Source organism: Sinocyclocheilus anshuiensis, unplaced genomic scaffold (genome assembly GCF_001515605.1).
Source record: "Sinocyclocheilus anshuiensis isolate Anshui unplaced genomic scaffold, SAMN03320099.WGS_v1.1 scaffold48, whole genome shotgun sequence".
In the NCBI taxonomy this organism is placed as follows: domain Eukaryota; kingdom Metazoa; phylum Chordata; class Actinopteri; order Cypriniformes; family Cyprinidae; genus Sinocyclocheilus; species Sinocyclocheilus anshuiensis.
In genome coordinates, this window is record NW_015554124.1 from 1178414 (window position 1) to 1195491 (window position 17078).

A 17078-nucleotide genomic window follows, 5' to 3' on the forward strand; every position below is an offset into this window, starting at 1 on the left:
TGGTTTACATAATATATGTTTGTGTACTGTGTATATTTATTTTGTATATAAATACACACACATACAGTATATATTTAGAAAATATTTACATGTATATATTTATATTCATAAAAGTTATATTATATATAAATATATTTAAAATATAAACATTACATATGTTTCTTAAATATATACATGCATGTGTGTCTATTTATATATAAGCAATAAATAGACCCATTACACACATATTATGTAAACAAAAACGTTTATTTTGGATGCGATTAATTGCGATTAATCGCAATTAATCGTTTGACAGCACTACTAAAATTAGATTTACATCAATCACAATTTAGTGTTTAAATAGTGATGCAAAAACTAAAACTGTAGATGTCAATATTTCATACAATTTGCTTTAGTAATTGTGTCTGTGTGTGATGTTCAGCTTTTTAAAAAGACTTCTTGTTGTTCATTTTGCATTACCTGAGTTGTCTTTTGGCACTCCTAGTAAGTCAAATGTCAGCTATGCTAAAACTGATTTAAAGATAGATTTAAACAATAAGTAAGAGATAATATACAGCCAGTCAGTCTCAAAATAAACCTAATTTTCATATCAGTATTATAACAGTTCATAACAGTATTATTGTCATATCATTGATATACTATTATAGTTGTTAATATTTGAAATATTTTAATATTAATATGAAATATTTTTGTTTCTATATGAAATATTAATACTTTCTGTTTTCACTTTTTTTAATTCTTAAAGGTTTCTTTTGTCATTTTTAAAAATTAATATTTATATATTACTTTTAGTACATTTAGTTTTAGTTATTTTAGTACATAAAGTCAAACTAAACAAAAATAAGAAATTCTGCCTTGGCAAATAGCTGTAATAAAATTAATGAAAATAATTAAATTTAATTTTCCTTAATGTTAATTTTATTTCAAAAATCAATTTTTTTTAATGGTTTTAGTTTTAGTTAACTATAATAACCTTGTCTTACGCAGAGCAAAGGCATCTTTTATCATCCTGAACTTTACATTTTCCTGCTCATTATGTTGCTATATGTACATGCAGTATTGATCTGATCTAAAATTATTTTATGATCCGAGAATAAATATATAGTAAAATATCACTACTGTTCAATCTTTTGAGGTCAGTAAGATGTTTTTGAAAGAAATGTCTTCTGCCCACCAAGGCTGCATTTATTTAATCAAAAACACAGTAAATATTGTAAAATATTATTACAATTCAAAATAACTGTTTTCTATATGAATATATGTTAAAATGTAATTTATTCCTGTGATGTAAAGCTGAATTTTCAGCATCATTACTCCAGTCTTCAGTCACATGATCTTCAGAAATCATTCTAATATGCTGATTTGCTGCTCAAGAAACATTTCTGATTATTTATTATCAATGTGTGAAAACAGTTGTGCTGCTTCATATTTTTGTCAAAACCGTGATGCATTTTATTTTTCAATATTCTTTGATGAATAGAAAGTTCAAAAGAACAGCCTTTATTTGAAATAGAAACATTCTGTAACATTATAAATGCCTCCTTTTATAAATGCATCCTTTCTAAATAAAAGCATTAATTTATTTGAAAAAAAAAAAAAGTACTGAGCCCAAAGTTTATCAGTTTTGTGGTTACTGAAATGTCATTTGTCAAACTATAACAGATCCTACACTCTAAAAAATGCTGGGTTGTTTCAACCCAACTTTGGGTCAAATATGGACTAACCCAACTTTTGGGTTAAAAATTTGATGTAAAAATTTAACCCAACAGTTGGGTTAGTCCATATTTGACCCAATGTTGGGTTGAAACAACCCAGCATTTTTTAGAGTGTATGCTCCAGCACTGTGTAGTCAGCTCTGAAGTGTGCACTACTATGCTGGCTTTGCTGTAAAAAAGATGGATGGGTCTAATATGGCTGAACTGTTTGTGTTTGTCCTGTGAGATATCATATTTGACATGCTGGTGTCCCAGTGTGTCTTTTACTTGATCATTTGCGCCTCTTTTATACACAGGCTTAGTCTTAAGCTGCAGTATGTGAGAGGAAAGCAGCGGAGCGTGACGGACAGCCGGCCCATTATAACGTTCGTCACGTCCAGTCTGGAGCGCCGTTGTGCCGTAACACTCCAAAATAAAACATCACACGAATAAACAACACCCTCGACAAACCTGCGCTCAGACACAAACGCCCCAGAACAAATGACAAACAAACTCACGCGTTAGTCCAAACACAACGGGACGCCTGACATTTACTTATTCCCTGGGTAACTGATCAAATGTTTCTGGCCAGTATATCAGCGACGCTCTGCTGAGGCGGTGAGACAGATGCCACAGTTATTGTGATGGGATTACAGAGTGAGACAGATTAGATTTGATATTGTTGCACAAATGTAAACTGTATTATTGCATACTGTGTTGCATGTATTATCACATTTATCTGCATATTACGAGTCAAACGTTTGGAATTTTTTATGTTTTTGAAATTCTGCTCATCAAGGCTGCATTTATTTGATCAAAAATGTGGTAAAAACGTGTGAAATATGATTACAATTTAAAAGAACTGTTTTCTGTTTGAATATAATGTAAAATGTAATTTATTTCTGTGATCAAAGCTGAATTTTCAGCATCATTACTCCAGTCTTCAGTGTCACATGATCTTCAGAAATCAGTATAATATGCTGATTTGCTGCTCAGTTATCATTAGTGCTCAAGTATTATCAGACAGTGGTTGGAAACAGTTTATTCTGGATTTTTGATTTATAGAAAGTTCAAAAGAACAACATATATTTGAAATCGAAATCGCCTGTAACATTATAACTGTCTTTATACTGTCACTTTTAAAGGGGTCATATGATGCTGCTAAAAAGAACATTATTTTGTGTATTTGGTGTAATGAAATGTGTTTATGCGGTTTAAAGTTCAAAAAACACATTATTTTCACATACTGTACATTACTGTTTCTCCTCTATGCCCCGCCTTTCTGAAACGCGTCGATTTTTACAAAGCTCATCGGTCTGAAAAAGCGAGGTGTGCTGTGATTGGCCAGCTATCCAGTGCGTTGTGATTAGCCGAATACATCAAGCGTGAGACGGAAATGTTACGCCCCCTCACATACTGTTGATGCCGTGTCCGTGTCCCGGCCGGAGCGACGAGACAACATTAAAACCAATTACAAACGAGGCATTTGTTGCATCCAGTGGGGACATAATTACTGATGAAAGGAAAAATTGAAATCACATCATATGACCCCTTTAATCAATTTAATGCATCCTTGCTGAATTAAAGTATTAATTTCTTTACAAAAAATAAGTCTTACATACCTCAACTTTTGAATGGTAGTGTATCATAGATACCAGAAAAATATTAAATGGCAAAACTGTTTTCAACATTGATATAATCAGAAATGTTTCTTGAGCAGCAAATCAGAATATTAGAATGATTTCTGAAGATCATGTCACACTGAAGACTGGAGTAATGATGCTGAAAATTCAGCTTTGATCACAGAAATAAATTATATTTTACATTATATTCACATAGAAAACACATATTTCAAATTGTAAAATATATTTCACATTTTTACAGTTTTTACTGTATTTTTGATCAAATAAAAGCAACCTTGGTGACATTTAAAAAACATTAAAAAAAAATTATTTATTCCTATACATTTTGCTACTATAAGGCAAGAAGATATTAAGATATTTTAAACATTAACATGTTTTTTTCTGTAAAGCTGCTTTAAAAACTATGTGCATTGTGAGCTAAATTTGACTTGACTTTGACTAGATTGGTGGAAAGAATGAGAAAATATGAAGAGAGTGAGACAGGTTGGAAGAGACAATGAGGAGAGGGAGAGTGAGACATTTTAGTGCAGATTGAATGAGAAAATATGGCAGAGAAAGTGAGACAGGTCGGTGGAACCTGAATGGCAGTGAGAATGTGAAAATGAATGTTTTTCCATGTAGGAGTGTAACATCACACCATCTGTGTATGACAACAGACGTGACGTGACGTGACATGTGGCCAAGTATGGTGACCCATACTAGGAATTAGTGCTCTGCATTTACCCATCCAAAGTGCACACACACAGCAGTGAACACATACACACCGTGAACACACACCCGGAGCAGTGGGCAGCCATTTATGCTGCGGCGCCCGGGGAGCAGTTGGGGGTTCGGTGCCTTGCTCAAGGGCACCTCAGTCGTGGTATTGAAGGTGGGAGAGAGCGCTGTGCATTCACTCCCCCCACCTACAATCCCTGCCGGTACGAGACTCGAACCCGCAACCTTTGGGTTACGAGTCTGACTCTGTAACCATTAGGCCACAACTTCCCCCGAGACAGGGGGAACAGGGAGACAGATACAGAGCACTGCTCAGCTAATTAATGAACAGCCCATTCATTCAGCTCACGCAGATTCTCTCTCATATTACCCGTCTCTCTCTCTCCAGCCATCAGTTTTTCTCCCTCTATCACTTTGTCTTTGCTCTCTGAGTAAATTGCTTTTTTAGCTCCTCTCCTGACTGCAGACAAGCTCTCTATGTAGATGTGAGTGCAGGTTTGGATCTTATACTCTTTGGAGTCTGATTCAATTTCTGATCTATTACTGAGATGACTGAACTGTAATGTGCATGTCAGCCTGCTCTGTCTGTCTTTGGATGCCTTAAACTACAAAACACAATATCCAGACCCATGCAGTGATAAAAAAAAAGAATGAATTTGGAGTAGCTGTTATGATCAATATATATATATATATATACTGTATATATATATAAGCTGAATTTTCAGCATCATTACTCCAGTCTTCAGTGTCACATGATCTTCAGAAATCATTCTAATATGCTGATTCGCTGCTCAAGAAACATTTCTGATTATTATTAATGTTGAACAGCTGTGCTGCCAAATATTTTTGTGGAAACTGTGATACATTTTATTTTTCAGGATTCACAGATGAATAGAAAGTTCAAAAGAAAAGCATTTATTTGAAATATAAATCTTTTGTAACATTATACATGTTTTTACTGTCACTTTTGATCAATGTAATTTGTCTTTGCTGAATAAAAATATTCATTTAAAAAAATGTAATTAAAAACATATATAATTATATATATATAATTTTATAGATTTTCACCAGTTGACACAATTCTACCACCAGATGGTAACTCACCAATCTAAATGCATTTTCTATTGGTTTGGTGTGATTTTCTGTTTTATTATAACCATTAATATTATTCTCTCACCCTGAAGAACTCTTTGGTGGAACCGGAATCAAGAGTCCCGTAGGCGATTTCTGTCTGTTTGGCGAGGTCTTCTGCGCTCTCGATAGGCGACACCATTCTCTCCACGGTGAGGAAAGCGGCCAGGTTTGCCGTGTAGGAGGAAATAATGATGAGAGTGAAGAACCACCAAACGCCTCCGACTATACGACCAGACAGAGACCTGAGAGACACACAGAGACACAAGGTGTAAAAATGAAGAGAATGCACTATTAAACAACTCTGTTAAAAATCACAACACATAAATTCAGATTGTCATGCCTCCATCTGATTACATCTGGTTCATTCTGAAGACAAACGTTCACATTATGCAGCATGAAATAACTCATCTTTAAACTGCTGTTTCCATTTTGTTGACACACAATCATCAATTTATGACAAGTACAGAGACTGATTGCACCAGTGCTCATTTATTTAGCGCGTTCCTGCATCAATCAGACCTAAAAAATGTATGCACAAAGCACTGAACAGAGGTTTTGCAACTTTGCAGAAGACTGACATATTACAGACCTTGTCTGGAGACAATTAAAGTAATCCACACAACTTCAGCCCATCAATTTACATCTTGTGAAGTGAAAAGCTGCATGCTTGTAAGAAACAAATCCATCATTAAGACTTTTTAAACTTTAAACCATTGCTTCTGGCCAAAATAGGAGTCCATAATCCATAATAAGGCTTCCTCCAGTCCATCTCTTGTCTCTCACATCAAAATCCACCCACATATTTGTTTAGAGCTGTTTTGGACTGTTTTTACTTTTACTCAATCTGTGCAGATTTCTCTCCTGATTCAGACCAGACCACTTTTTCACTGGAGAAAGTAATATTATGGATAGAGGAAGCGACGGTTTTAAGTTAAAAAGGTCTTAATGATGGATTTGTTTCAGCTTTTGTCTTCTCCAGATGTTAACTGATGGACTGGAGTGGTGTGGATTATTGTGATGTTTTTATCAGCTGTTTGGACTCTCATTCTGACGGCACCCATTCACTGCAGAGCATCCATTGCTAAGCAAGAGATGGAATGCTACATTTCTCTAAATCTGCTGAAGAAACAAACTCATCTGCATCTTGGTTGGCCTGAGGGTGAGTAAATGTTTATTACATTTTCATTTTTGGGCGAACTATTCCTTTAAGCTCATTGAGCTTCAGTCTCCCTATTAAAGACCCATATTGTAAAAATAGTTAGAAACAGAAATTGAGTAATATATATGATATCTATATTTGATTTCATTTTGCACATTTTGTCTTTATTTTTAGACTTCCAAACAATCTCAGGCCTCACTCCGCCAGATGGTAATATTAAATTTCTGCTTTAGAAATGACTTTACACTATTTCAAGAAGTGGCAGAACACTCATTATAAGCTTATAAGACTGTAGCGCATCTGTGAGACCTGCAGTAAATCCAGAAAAAATTACAGTCTTTTTTTTACGAAACCAAAATCTCATTAAAAACATGCCATACTCTGACTTAAGACTAATCTACTGAAACACACCACTAGCTACACTGACCTGAGTTCATCAAGAAAAATGGCAGAACACGCAGATTCATTCAAAAGCCTTAGTACAATTTAATTACCCTAAAATACCAGGCAAAATGCATTTTATACGGCAGTGCGCTGCAGAGAACGCAACGTGTCTTCACAGAAGCTGTGATGGTAATAAACTCTGTTAAAATGTCTGTAGAACTGCCCAATGGACTACTTGCACTGAGCCTCGTGATGCACTTCCGTTTTGAAATAATACTACTCGGTTATTTCCGGTTATGTATATTTTCAATGTGCTGTAATCATCTAGTTGACTTAAAGGAGACATATTATGCCCCTTTTTACAATATGTAATATAAGTCTCTGGTGTCCCCAGAATGTGTCTGTGAAGTTTCAGCTCAAAATACTCAACAGATCATTTATTATATCATTTTGAAAATGCCTATTTTGAGTTGAAGCAGACACATGCTGTTTTTCGTGCCCGTCTTTTTAAATGCAAATGAGCTGCTGCTCCCCGGAGTCCCCGCCCCCTTTTCCAGAATAGAGCTGTGCCACTACAGCTGGTACCTGCTAAAAACATCTGTTTTGGTTCTGATTATCATGTTTATCGCGCTGAAATCATGCGTTTTAAACCATATGAGTTTAAACTTCTGATATACGGTTTTCTGAGTGCACACATCCGAAGCACACGAATTTACAGATTAAGGGGCGGTAATATTATAATGAGATCCCTTTGCCACGTCACCAAGGGAGCGAAATCAGTCGCGCTCGTTTTCTCAGACGCTTGCAGAAAAAGGCTTCACAAAACAAAGTGACTGAGTTAATCTTTTTTACGTTTCCTTGGTTGGTAGATGCACCGGGGACCTGATTATAGCACTTAAAACCTGGAACAGTCAGATTTTCATGATATGTCACCTTTAAGCGCTTATTAAAATGAGAGTCCGCAGGATGATTTCAAAATCCGGACATTTCAGAGACAGGAGAAGAGATATTCTGATGATTACTGTGTACAGAATTTTCCAAACTCAACGGAACTTTACATTTTAATCCAACAGAAGCCGATCTAAGAAAGCGGTGGCTGCTAATCATACGTGATTCACCACAGGGTGTCAGTGCTCTAAACTAGAAATCACGACACTAAAGTGTGTGTGTGAGGCCTGATGAATAAGATCAGAATGAACCTTTATTTTTCTGTATTAAATATGTTAGTCACTATTCTGTGTCATTTTTCATTCACAATCATTTCACTGTAGCTGTGCATTGCCAAAATATGAATATTCAAAGTAGGCCTACTGCTAACGTGTTACTGTTTAAAATGAATTAAATGTTTGACATCGTTAAATTTCTGTTAAGGCAGTTATAGCGCACATTCAATCAGCCACACTGGAATAAGAGCACCAATGCACACAAGCATACTCTTACGAAAATTAACCATGGTTTTACAATTGTAGTTAACGTTAAACCACATATTAACCACAAATTAACCAGAGTTTTGCTAAACCAACTATAGTTTAACCATTGTATTTGTAGTAAAAATATGGTTATACAAGTAATCGGGTAAAACGGGTACTACACTTTACCATAGTAAAACCATGGTTAATTTTCGTAAGGGTGTTTATCAGTCAAACTGTAAATTCAACAGGTATGAAATATAATCAGTAAGAGAAGAATACTGTTTATGAGAAGACAAGCACTGGACCTTGGCAGGTTAGTGAGAAAATATATTTATTATTCAGAATGCACGTTTGGAAGGGAAATATATTTATAGGAACATTTCAGCGGGTTGAATATAATTTATGTTAATGCAGAGAATATGTTTCATTGTTTTAAAAAAAAATTGCCAGTCCTGAAACGTAGTAATAATCTGCCTTCTCATTAAAATCGGTCTGCATTAGGTGCGCTAAACGCTGACCGGAAACTCCCGAGCCGTAATAAGTAGAACGCGGAAGTAGTTGTGCAAGTAGTCCATTGAGTTTCAGGCCAAACTAGACCGTTTCCCATTGGTCCTCTCAGTAGAAAACAAAACCATCTGTTTATTTGGCTCTTGGTCCATTTAACAAAGTCAAACTCATTCTACTGTCACTCCAGTATGAGGAACGATATTGTCTCACATCGATCATCTTAGACGCTTGAAAAAGAATCCAATTAAACTAGAATAGAAAATGAGACCATAGATGAATTAGCCTCAATTTGTCAGACTCTGTTCCATGTTTTGTGTGTGTCCTGCTCCCCATGTGCCTTCCCATGCCCTTATTTGGTTAGTTTCCTGTTCCTGTCCTGATTAGTTTAGTTAATTTGTCCCAGGTGTTTCCCTTGATGTTTCATTGCTCCCAGGTGTGTCTCGTCATCCCCTCCTCCTGTGTGTGTGTATAAATAGTGTTCCCAGTCCCAAGTTCTCTGTCTGCTGTTGAACGTCTTCGTGTGAACGTCTTCCTGTGTTCGTCTCCCTTGGTTCATGCAAATAAAGTCCTGTCAACATATTCTCCAGCGTCTCCTCGTCCCTCGTGTGTGTGCAACGTGACACAATTATAAATATAATTATTTGATTAATTTATTATTTATGAGAATGTTTTGTTTGGAAATTAACCATGAAGGAAGTCAAATAAAGATGATGATGATCTTTTTCTACACATTATGTATAGGCTATTATTTATTAGTGAAGTTAGTTTTTTATTTGTATTGAGCTCTGCTTTTTCACAATACACAAGATGCTTTACAGAAAATAAGAGCCTGCAAAGTAACCCAAGAACTGAACTGCACTGATTCTCGCTTATAAAGAGTGCTTACTTTGTAACCAATCAAGTTTAAGATTCTGTTTGAGTTGTGTGGAACTGGACCAATCATAATTGAATATTCATTGTGTGATTATTCAATTATTGCGGCCCACAGGATGTGAGGTGCGAGGCGAAGCAGCAGCGTTCAGACAGAGTGAGTTACAGATGTGAGAGTGAAGTTCATAAAAGTTCAAATATGATGATTCAAATATATATATTTTTGTATATTGGCAAAAAAAAAAAAAAAAAAAATATATATATTAGTGCTGTTAAATGATTAATCATGATTAATCGCATCCAAAATAAAAGTTTTGGTTTACATAATATGTGTGTATAATTTGTATATTTATTATGTATATATAAATACAAACACAAACACATGCATGAATATATTTAAGAAAAATATGTTGTTTATATGGTCAGTATATTTATATATAATATAAAATATAAGAACATAAATATATACATGTAAATAAATGTAAATATTTTCAAAATATTTACTGTTTGTGTGCGTAGGCTAGGCTACATAATAAATATACACAGAACACATACATATATTATGTAAACAAAAACTTTTATTTTGGATGCGATTAATTATTTGACAACACTAATATGTACAGTATCTCACAGAAGTGAGTACACCCCTCACATTTGTTATCATTAACATAAGTCACGAGTGTAGTCTCGAGTTTGATTTGTTTAGTTTTTTTTGCGGTTGTCAGTGAAGACACGTGATGTAAACCATAGAGATATGCTGAGGTAAAACTCTTCTTTATAATAATTCCCAGAAGATCAACAGTCGTTTCCATCAGCGGACTGACGGTTCTACCGACGCACACAGACCCCGTCGAGTGCTAAAGCTTCGGATCAGTGTTGCCAAACCCCTCCCTCAGAAAATCTCTAGAACCACCCTCAAAAGTCTCAATTTTTCACAAAAAGTCGCCAAATATGAAAACAAAGTAAATACAGGTAAAATTGGTAAAGGAAAGTAAATATATATATATACTTTACAAATTATAAAGTAGCTAAATTTGGTGACAAAATCCCCAAATTGGCAACACTGCTTCGGATGTTCATTTTTATCGCCACTAATGCCAACTCGTCTGCCCATGCGTCAAACAGGAAAGCGTTTCCCCTATCTCGTGATTAAAAGCAAAGGTTTGTTGTTAAACAACACTACAATTAATTGAACGCACTGTACCTCTATCCCTCTTTTTCATTTCTGCCAAAATTAAACATATGGCTCTACCTAGACTAAATGTCTTGAAATAACGGGATTTCGAACGCGATTAAACTCATGCGCAAAATTGGAATATTGCATAAAACATTTGCGAATAAATCACCGTTTCCATCCAGGAAGTTGAAGAGAACAAAACCGTCACTTCCTGATTAACTTGCGCTAAATATCACGAAGTAAAAGTTAACTTGCTGCAGTAGGAGAAGGCACTGTATATAATAATTTGTGTATACAATAACTTACGAGCTTCAGAGCTCGCAGACGAAACGCGGTCATTATCTTATTTTCGGAGTCTGCTGTTTGGGAACACAGTTCTTGGAGTTAATTATAACGAAGCACTTTGACGAGACTTTGCTCAAGCATATCAGAATGACAAAACTAGCATTTCAGATGCTGTGCTATGAGATCAGTCAATTGGTTGGTCCAGTTTTATGCTGTCCCATCGCAAAGTCACATGCCTTTTTTGATGCGCATTAAGGAATTTATTCGGTAAAAGTAGCCGGGTTTCCATCCAAAGTTGCGAATTTAATTTATGCGCAAATCTGGAATATCGCATAAAACATTTGCGAACAAGCATCTCCATCCAACAAGTCAAAGAGAACAAAATCGTCACTTTCTGATAAACTGGCACTATACATCACTAAGAAAAGTAGGAGAATATAATCATTTTCATATATAATAAATTACTTGCGCCTCAGAGCGAGCAGACGAAACGCAATGAATGCAGTTACTGCTTTCGGAGGTGGATGCTGCTGTTTGGGAACGCAGTCGTGTAAGACATTTCTGGGAGGCAATTATACAGAAATACTTTGATGACAGACTTTGCTCGTGCATTTCCGAATGACCAAAACAGCATTTCAGATGCCGTGAATGAGATCGGTCCGCTGGTTAGTCAGGTTATGCCGTCCCATAGCGCAAAGTCACATTACTTTTTTGATGCACTTGGAGGAATTTATTCGCAAAATGCGTTTCCATCTCCCATTATTCGCATTAACCCTTTTTCGCACAAGTCAAAAACCTCCTCAAGCGAGCGTAAATTTTTTTTTTGCGAATTAAGGCATTTTTATTCTAAATTCAGCGTTTCCATCTCTCGATTCTGATGCGATACTTCAAAATGCGCATAAAAGCAGGGTCATGGAAACCCAGCTAGTGTTTCCATCGTAGTTTATGCACATGTTTTCTTACCGGATAAGAAATTTATCCTACTTAGTTAAGCGCATAAGTTTTTAATGCGCATTTTTAGAATCTATGCGCATCTATGCGTTTCCATCCAGCTTTTTTTTTATGCGATATCCCAAAATGTGCACAAAATAGGTGGATGGAAACATAGCTAGTATCAGTTCCAATCAATCAGAAGACCCCGGAGACGGGGCAAGCGCTGCAAGCTTTTGTTTACAATAGTAAATTGGCATGGCAACTGTTTTATTTGACTGCAACATGGCAGAGGAGGCATTAAAAAAAAAAAACATTCCTGAGCACTGCGTCTCGCGTTTTTAGACGCAAAGAAGCGTTCTGTGTAAACGCACCCATAGAATGTTCAGCACTGAAAATGTAACTGCCAGCGATGATGTCATAATGGCCTTTAGAATCCTGATGTCATAATGTCTGCTTTTTTAAAGTTCTGATGCTTTGACTTTCTACTGCTTTTTAGATCCTTTTACTTGAATCTTTAACACTGCAACTGTCTAGTCATGATGTCAGTTTACAGTCCAGCTCAGTAGGCAACGTGTATTTAAGGCATATGTGCATGCATGCGTGGTGTGTGTGCAGTTTATACTGTCACTGCACTGGCAGGAATGAATTTTAAATGGAGACAGTTTCAGCACTGCAGAGACAGAGAGACCGAGGGGTGGGGATGAGCAGAGCAAGAGGAGATGTTGACCCTATCTAAAGAGTCATGTCCTCAGAGAATACCTGTACTGATGAGAGAGCAAAATCATGTCTGGAAAGGACAAATCTCTCTCTGTTTGCATGGTGGATGAAGTGATAAGACGGTCCTTTTGATGCCTGTGTGTGATTGTGTTTATGCACGTGCCATCAGAGGTCATAAAGCAGCGCTCTACTCTCGCTCTGACGAACTGCTGCAATCTCTTGCATCACATTTAGGCAGGAATCCACTGATGGCGTCGTTTGTTGTCCCTGCATGCGTTGGTTTAGCATCTGGTTCACTGAAGGAATTTATGCAAATCAGGTGATGGTGCAAACGCTGCCAGTAAATCTGTGCTGGACAGATTTATTGGGACGTGTTTTCCCATCATGTTCAGTTCAGTAGTGCGATGGCACTCAAAAAATATTTAGGCCTATAATCAAGATGAGTATTTTTGAATTGCATATAAAATTTGGATTACACAGTTTTAACATAAACTCATAAACTTAATGTGATGCATATTTGTCAATCGTACAGAAATTAGGTCAGATTTCTGTAAGAGTGCTAATATACGGAATGTGTTTTAAATACACAATACACAGCTTTATGTATTTATCATCAATAAATCCATTTGCTTCAATCTCATACATTTTAACTACTTGAATTTGGCTGAACATTGTTCAAACTTTTAATTAAATTTAATTACCAGGTTTATGCTGATTCTAAGCAATTTGAATAAATGCATAAATGTGAACATGATTATTTAAATAAAATCAAATAGATTCAGTTAATAATAAACTAATAAAGTCATGATATTTTGAGAGCAGAAATTTGACCAGTTTCTTAACCATTTTATTTATGTATGACTGACAAATATGCATCAGTTTATTAGTTTATGTTAAAGCTCTGTAATATTTGAGTCTACACTGTGTTTGGATATATGCCCTGGCCTATTAAAATGCTCGTCTCCATCATTTGAGGAATTACTCCTGCCATGATCGCTAGAAAATGTACACAAATGTTACTTTTAAATGAAATGTCCACAAAATTGACCACATTTGCGTTGCACCAGAAAAATAGTGCTGACTTTTGCATAAATGTTTTACATTTACACATTTGTGATACACTTTTAAAAATATTTACATTGCATTATAATGTACATTGCAATTCATTATATCACGTAGATATAGTTATGACATTGTGTATTTAATGTGGCTAAAATGCTGCATTGTCCAACCAATCAGCATCTAAAACTATTAGTTTAATAAAAGATATTACAATATTTAAACAAGCATTTTTACATTGTTGAAGAGTATTATGAATTAAATTGTTTGTTGATTGTGTTTAAATGCATAATATTATTTAAAAGTGTAATAGTAAATAGGCAAAATAATGATATTATTTTGTAACAAAACAATTAATGTTTGTTTCTACTCATATTATTTGCAAAATCTACTGTCATCAGAAAATAAACATTTTCTGTTTTCAGTGATTTATTAAGGATGCGCTTTTATCCAAAGCAGCTTGAAATATACGTTGAAAATACATTTTATAGGTTATTCATTGCCTGTAGGGCTGCACGATAAATCGCATGCGATATTTAACGCGCATCTTATCAGTAAAGCCGGTTCTGTAATCAGCGGTAAATCTCCATCACCTGCGGGCTTTCACATTGAGCAGCATTAACTACACAGAGCCGTTGTTCACTGAGGAGCTGCGCAAAAAATCACGCGAATATGATCGTGGTTCAGAGCAAAGGTTCACTCGTCAGTGAACAACGGCTCTGTGTAGTTAATGCTGCTCAATGTGAAAGCCCGCAGGTGATGGAGATTTACCGCTGATTACAGAACCAGCTTTCTGACAAGATGCGCATTAAATATCGCATGCGATTTATCGTGCAGCCCTAATTGCCTGGGTATCAAACACATGACCTTGCTGTACTATTAGACCGATTCAAACCTGAGTTTTTGCAACTGATTCATTAAAAGAACAAGCTCATATGAGTCACTTGTTTGTGAATCAGTTTCTTTATTGCATGCAACCAGATCTGACCCAGCCTTTTTATCTCATCACATTCAATTCAGACCGACATCTCAGATTCATAACTCGGGTAAAATATGATTTCTTTTGTAGTGACGCTGTGGATTCAGTATCAGCGCAGGATTCGCTACTCTAACATTAATCCTGCTGAGACAGAGAGAGAATGAAAGACTGAAGTGTTGTAACAGAGAGCTACTGTATGAAAGACAGAGGAGAAGCTGAGTTTGATAACAGTGGAGAAGGCCGAGAACAAAAGAGAGAGAGAGACACTAGGAAGCAGGAGAGAGATGTGACCAGCAGAATGGATGGGTGTGTGTGATGCATCTTGACAGGTTTTGCAATCTTTGTGCTAATGCTAACCACCTTCTCTGGTTAAAGGAATAGTTCACCCAAAAATGTGCTCATCCGCAGGCCATCCGAGATGTAGATGAGTTTGTTTCTTCATCAGATTTGGAGAAATGTAGCATTGCATCATTGTCTCAGCAATGGATGCTCTGCAGTGAATGGGTGCCGTCAGAATGAGAGTCCAAACAGCTGATAAAAACATCTCAATAATCCACACCACTCCAGTCCATCAGTTAACATCTGGAGAAGACAAAAGCTGCGTGTTTGTAAGAAACAAATTGTTCCTTGCCAAAATACGAGTCCATAATCCATAATAATGCTTCCTCTCATGTTTTCTCTCACATCAAAATCCACTCACATATTTGTTTAGAGCTGTGTTGGCTTTTAAACGGTGCTTGATCTGTGCAGATTTCTCTCCTGATTCAGACCAGATCACTTTTTCACTGGAGGAAGTGTTGTTATGGATTATGGACTCGTATTTTAGCTGGAAGCAACAGTTTGAAGTTAAAAATGTCTTGATGGATTTGTTTCTTACAAACACACAGCTTAGACAAAAGCTGCGTGTTTGTAAGAAACAAATTGTTCCTTGCCAAAATACGAGTCCATAATCCATAATAATGCTTCCTCTCATGTTTTCTCTCACATCAAAATCCACTCACATATTTGTTTAGAGCTGTGTTGGCTTTTAAACGGTGCTTGATCTGTGCAGATTTCTCTCCTGATTCAGACCAGACCACTTTTTCACTGGAAGAAGCGTTATTATGGATTATGGACTTGGTTTGAAGTAAAATAATATCTTGATGTATTTGTTACAGCTTTTGTCTTCTCCAGATGTTAACTGATGGACTGGAGTGGTGTGGATTATTGTGATGTTTTTATCAGCTGTTTGTCTCTCATTCTGACGGCACCCATTCACTGCAGAGCATCCATTGCTGAGCAAGTAATGCAATGCTACATTTCTCCAAATCTGATGAAGAAACAAATTCATAATTGACTTGTTCTAGTTTGCATGTTTATACAAACTAAAAAAAAAAGTGTACTAGAAAAGCTATTAAATATTTTACTAAACACACACACACACAAGTCATCAGGCACAGCACGACACATAATCAGACGTGCACAGTCATAATACAGGGAGTCTATTATAAATGTGCACATCACAGGATTAAGAGCAATAATCCTTTAAGAGGAAATTATCTCTGCGTGTGCCGCATGAATCACACGCCGTGTCCTAAAGCTCTGCTGCAGTACAGAAACAACACGCGCGCTGACATCATCACACAATACAGCCAGCAGCGCGTGATATTTGGAAGAAATACATTTGTATGTGTGTTGCATTATAAAGAGATTCACATTGCATTATAATGTACATTGGAGTTAATTATATCCTTTTCAATTTAATACAGTATAATGTCATAGCTATAGTTAATATATTGTGTATTAAATTTGACTAGAACACTGCATTAGCCAATCAGCATCCAGAAATATTATTTTTGGAAAAAAGATTAGAATTCTTAAATATTCACATAATGCTCACATAATGCATTAAATTCGCATTAAATTGGGTGTTTTTATACATTATATTATTCAAATGTATAACCATGGACAGACAAATATTATAATTTTTTTTTTTTTTAACAAAACAGACAACTGATAGAAAGAAGTTTCTTCTCATATTATTTCCAAAATCTACCTTCAGTCTTGTCAGCAGAACAGTGTTTTATTAATTTTGTGTAAAATGATAAATAAAATGCTTTTACACACACACACACACACACACACACACACACACACACACACACGCAGCTGCTGCCAAAGAAATCCACCCGGCCGCCGGTGGCAGTGCCTCATCCCGCTCGTCGCCGGGGGCGGCGGTTCCCGCGCGGCGTCCGCAGCAACCGCCCGTCCAGGCCCCCGCCAAACCTGGTGGTAAACGAAGCAGCAAGAGGCCCTGAGACGGGCGACCCAGAGATGGAGGCAGTTGCTCTTCAGGAGATGGTGAATGCACCACTCCCTCCCCCGGAGGAGGGCCGGGTGGAGAATCCTTGGTTTCCTTTTTTTCTGCC

At 36.3% G+C, this 17078-nt stretch overlaps 1 protein-coding gene across 3 annotated transcripts in view; it reads right to left on the bottom strand.

The window, feature by feature from the left end:
* LOC107670112 (glutamate receptor 4-like) overlaps positions 1 to 17078 on the bottom strand; it is a 101721-nt gene that overhangs the window by 14337 nt on the left and 70306 nt on the right. For all 3 annotated transcript variants that reach the window (XM_016462603.1, XM_016462604.1, XM_016462605.1), the window contains exon 12: positions 5232 to 5430. In XM_016462603.1, the coding sequence (XP_016318089.1) occupies positions 5232 to 5430 (199 nt within the window). The remainder of the gene's footprint in view (positions 1 to 5231; positions 5431 to 17078) is intronic.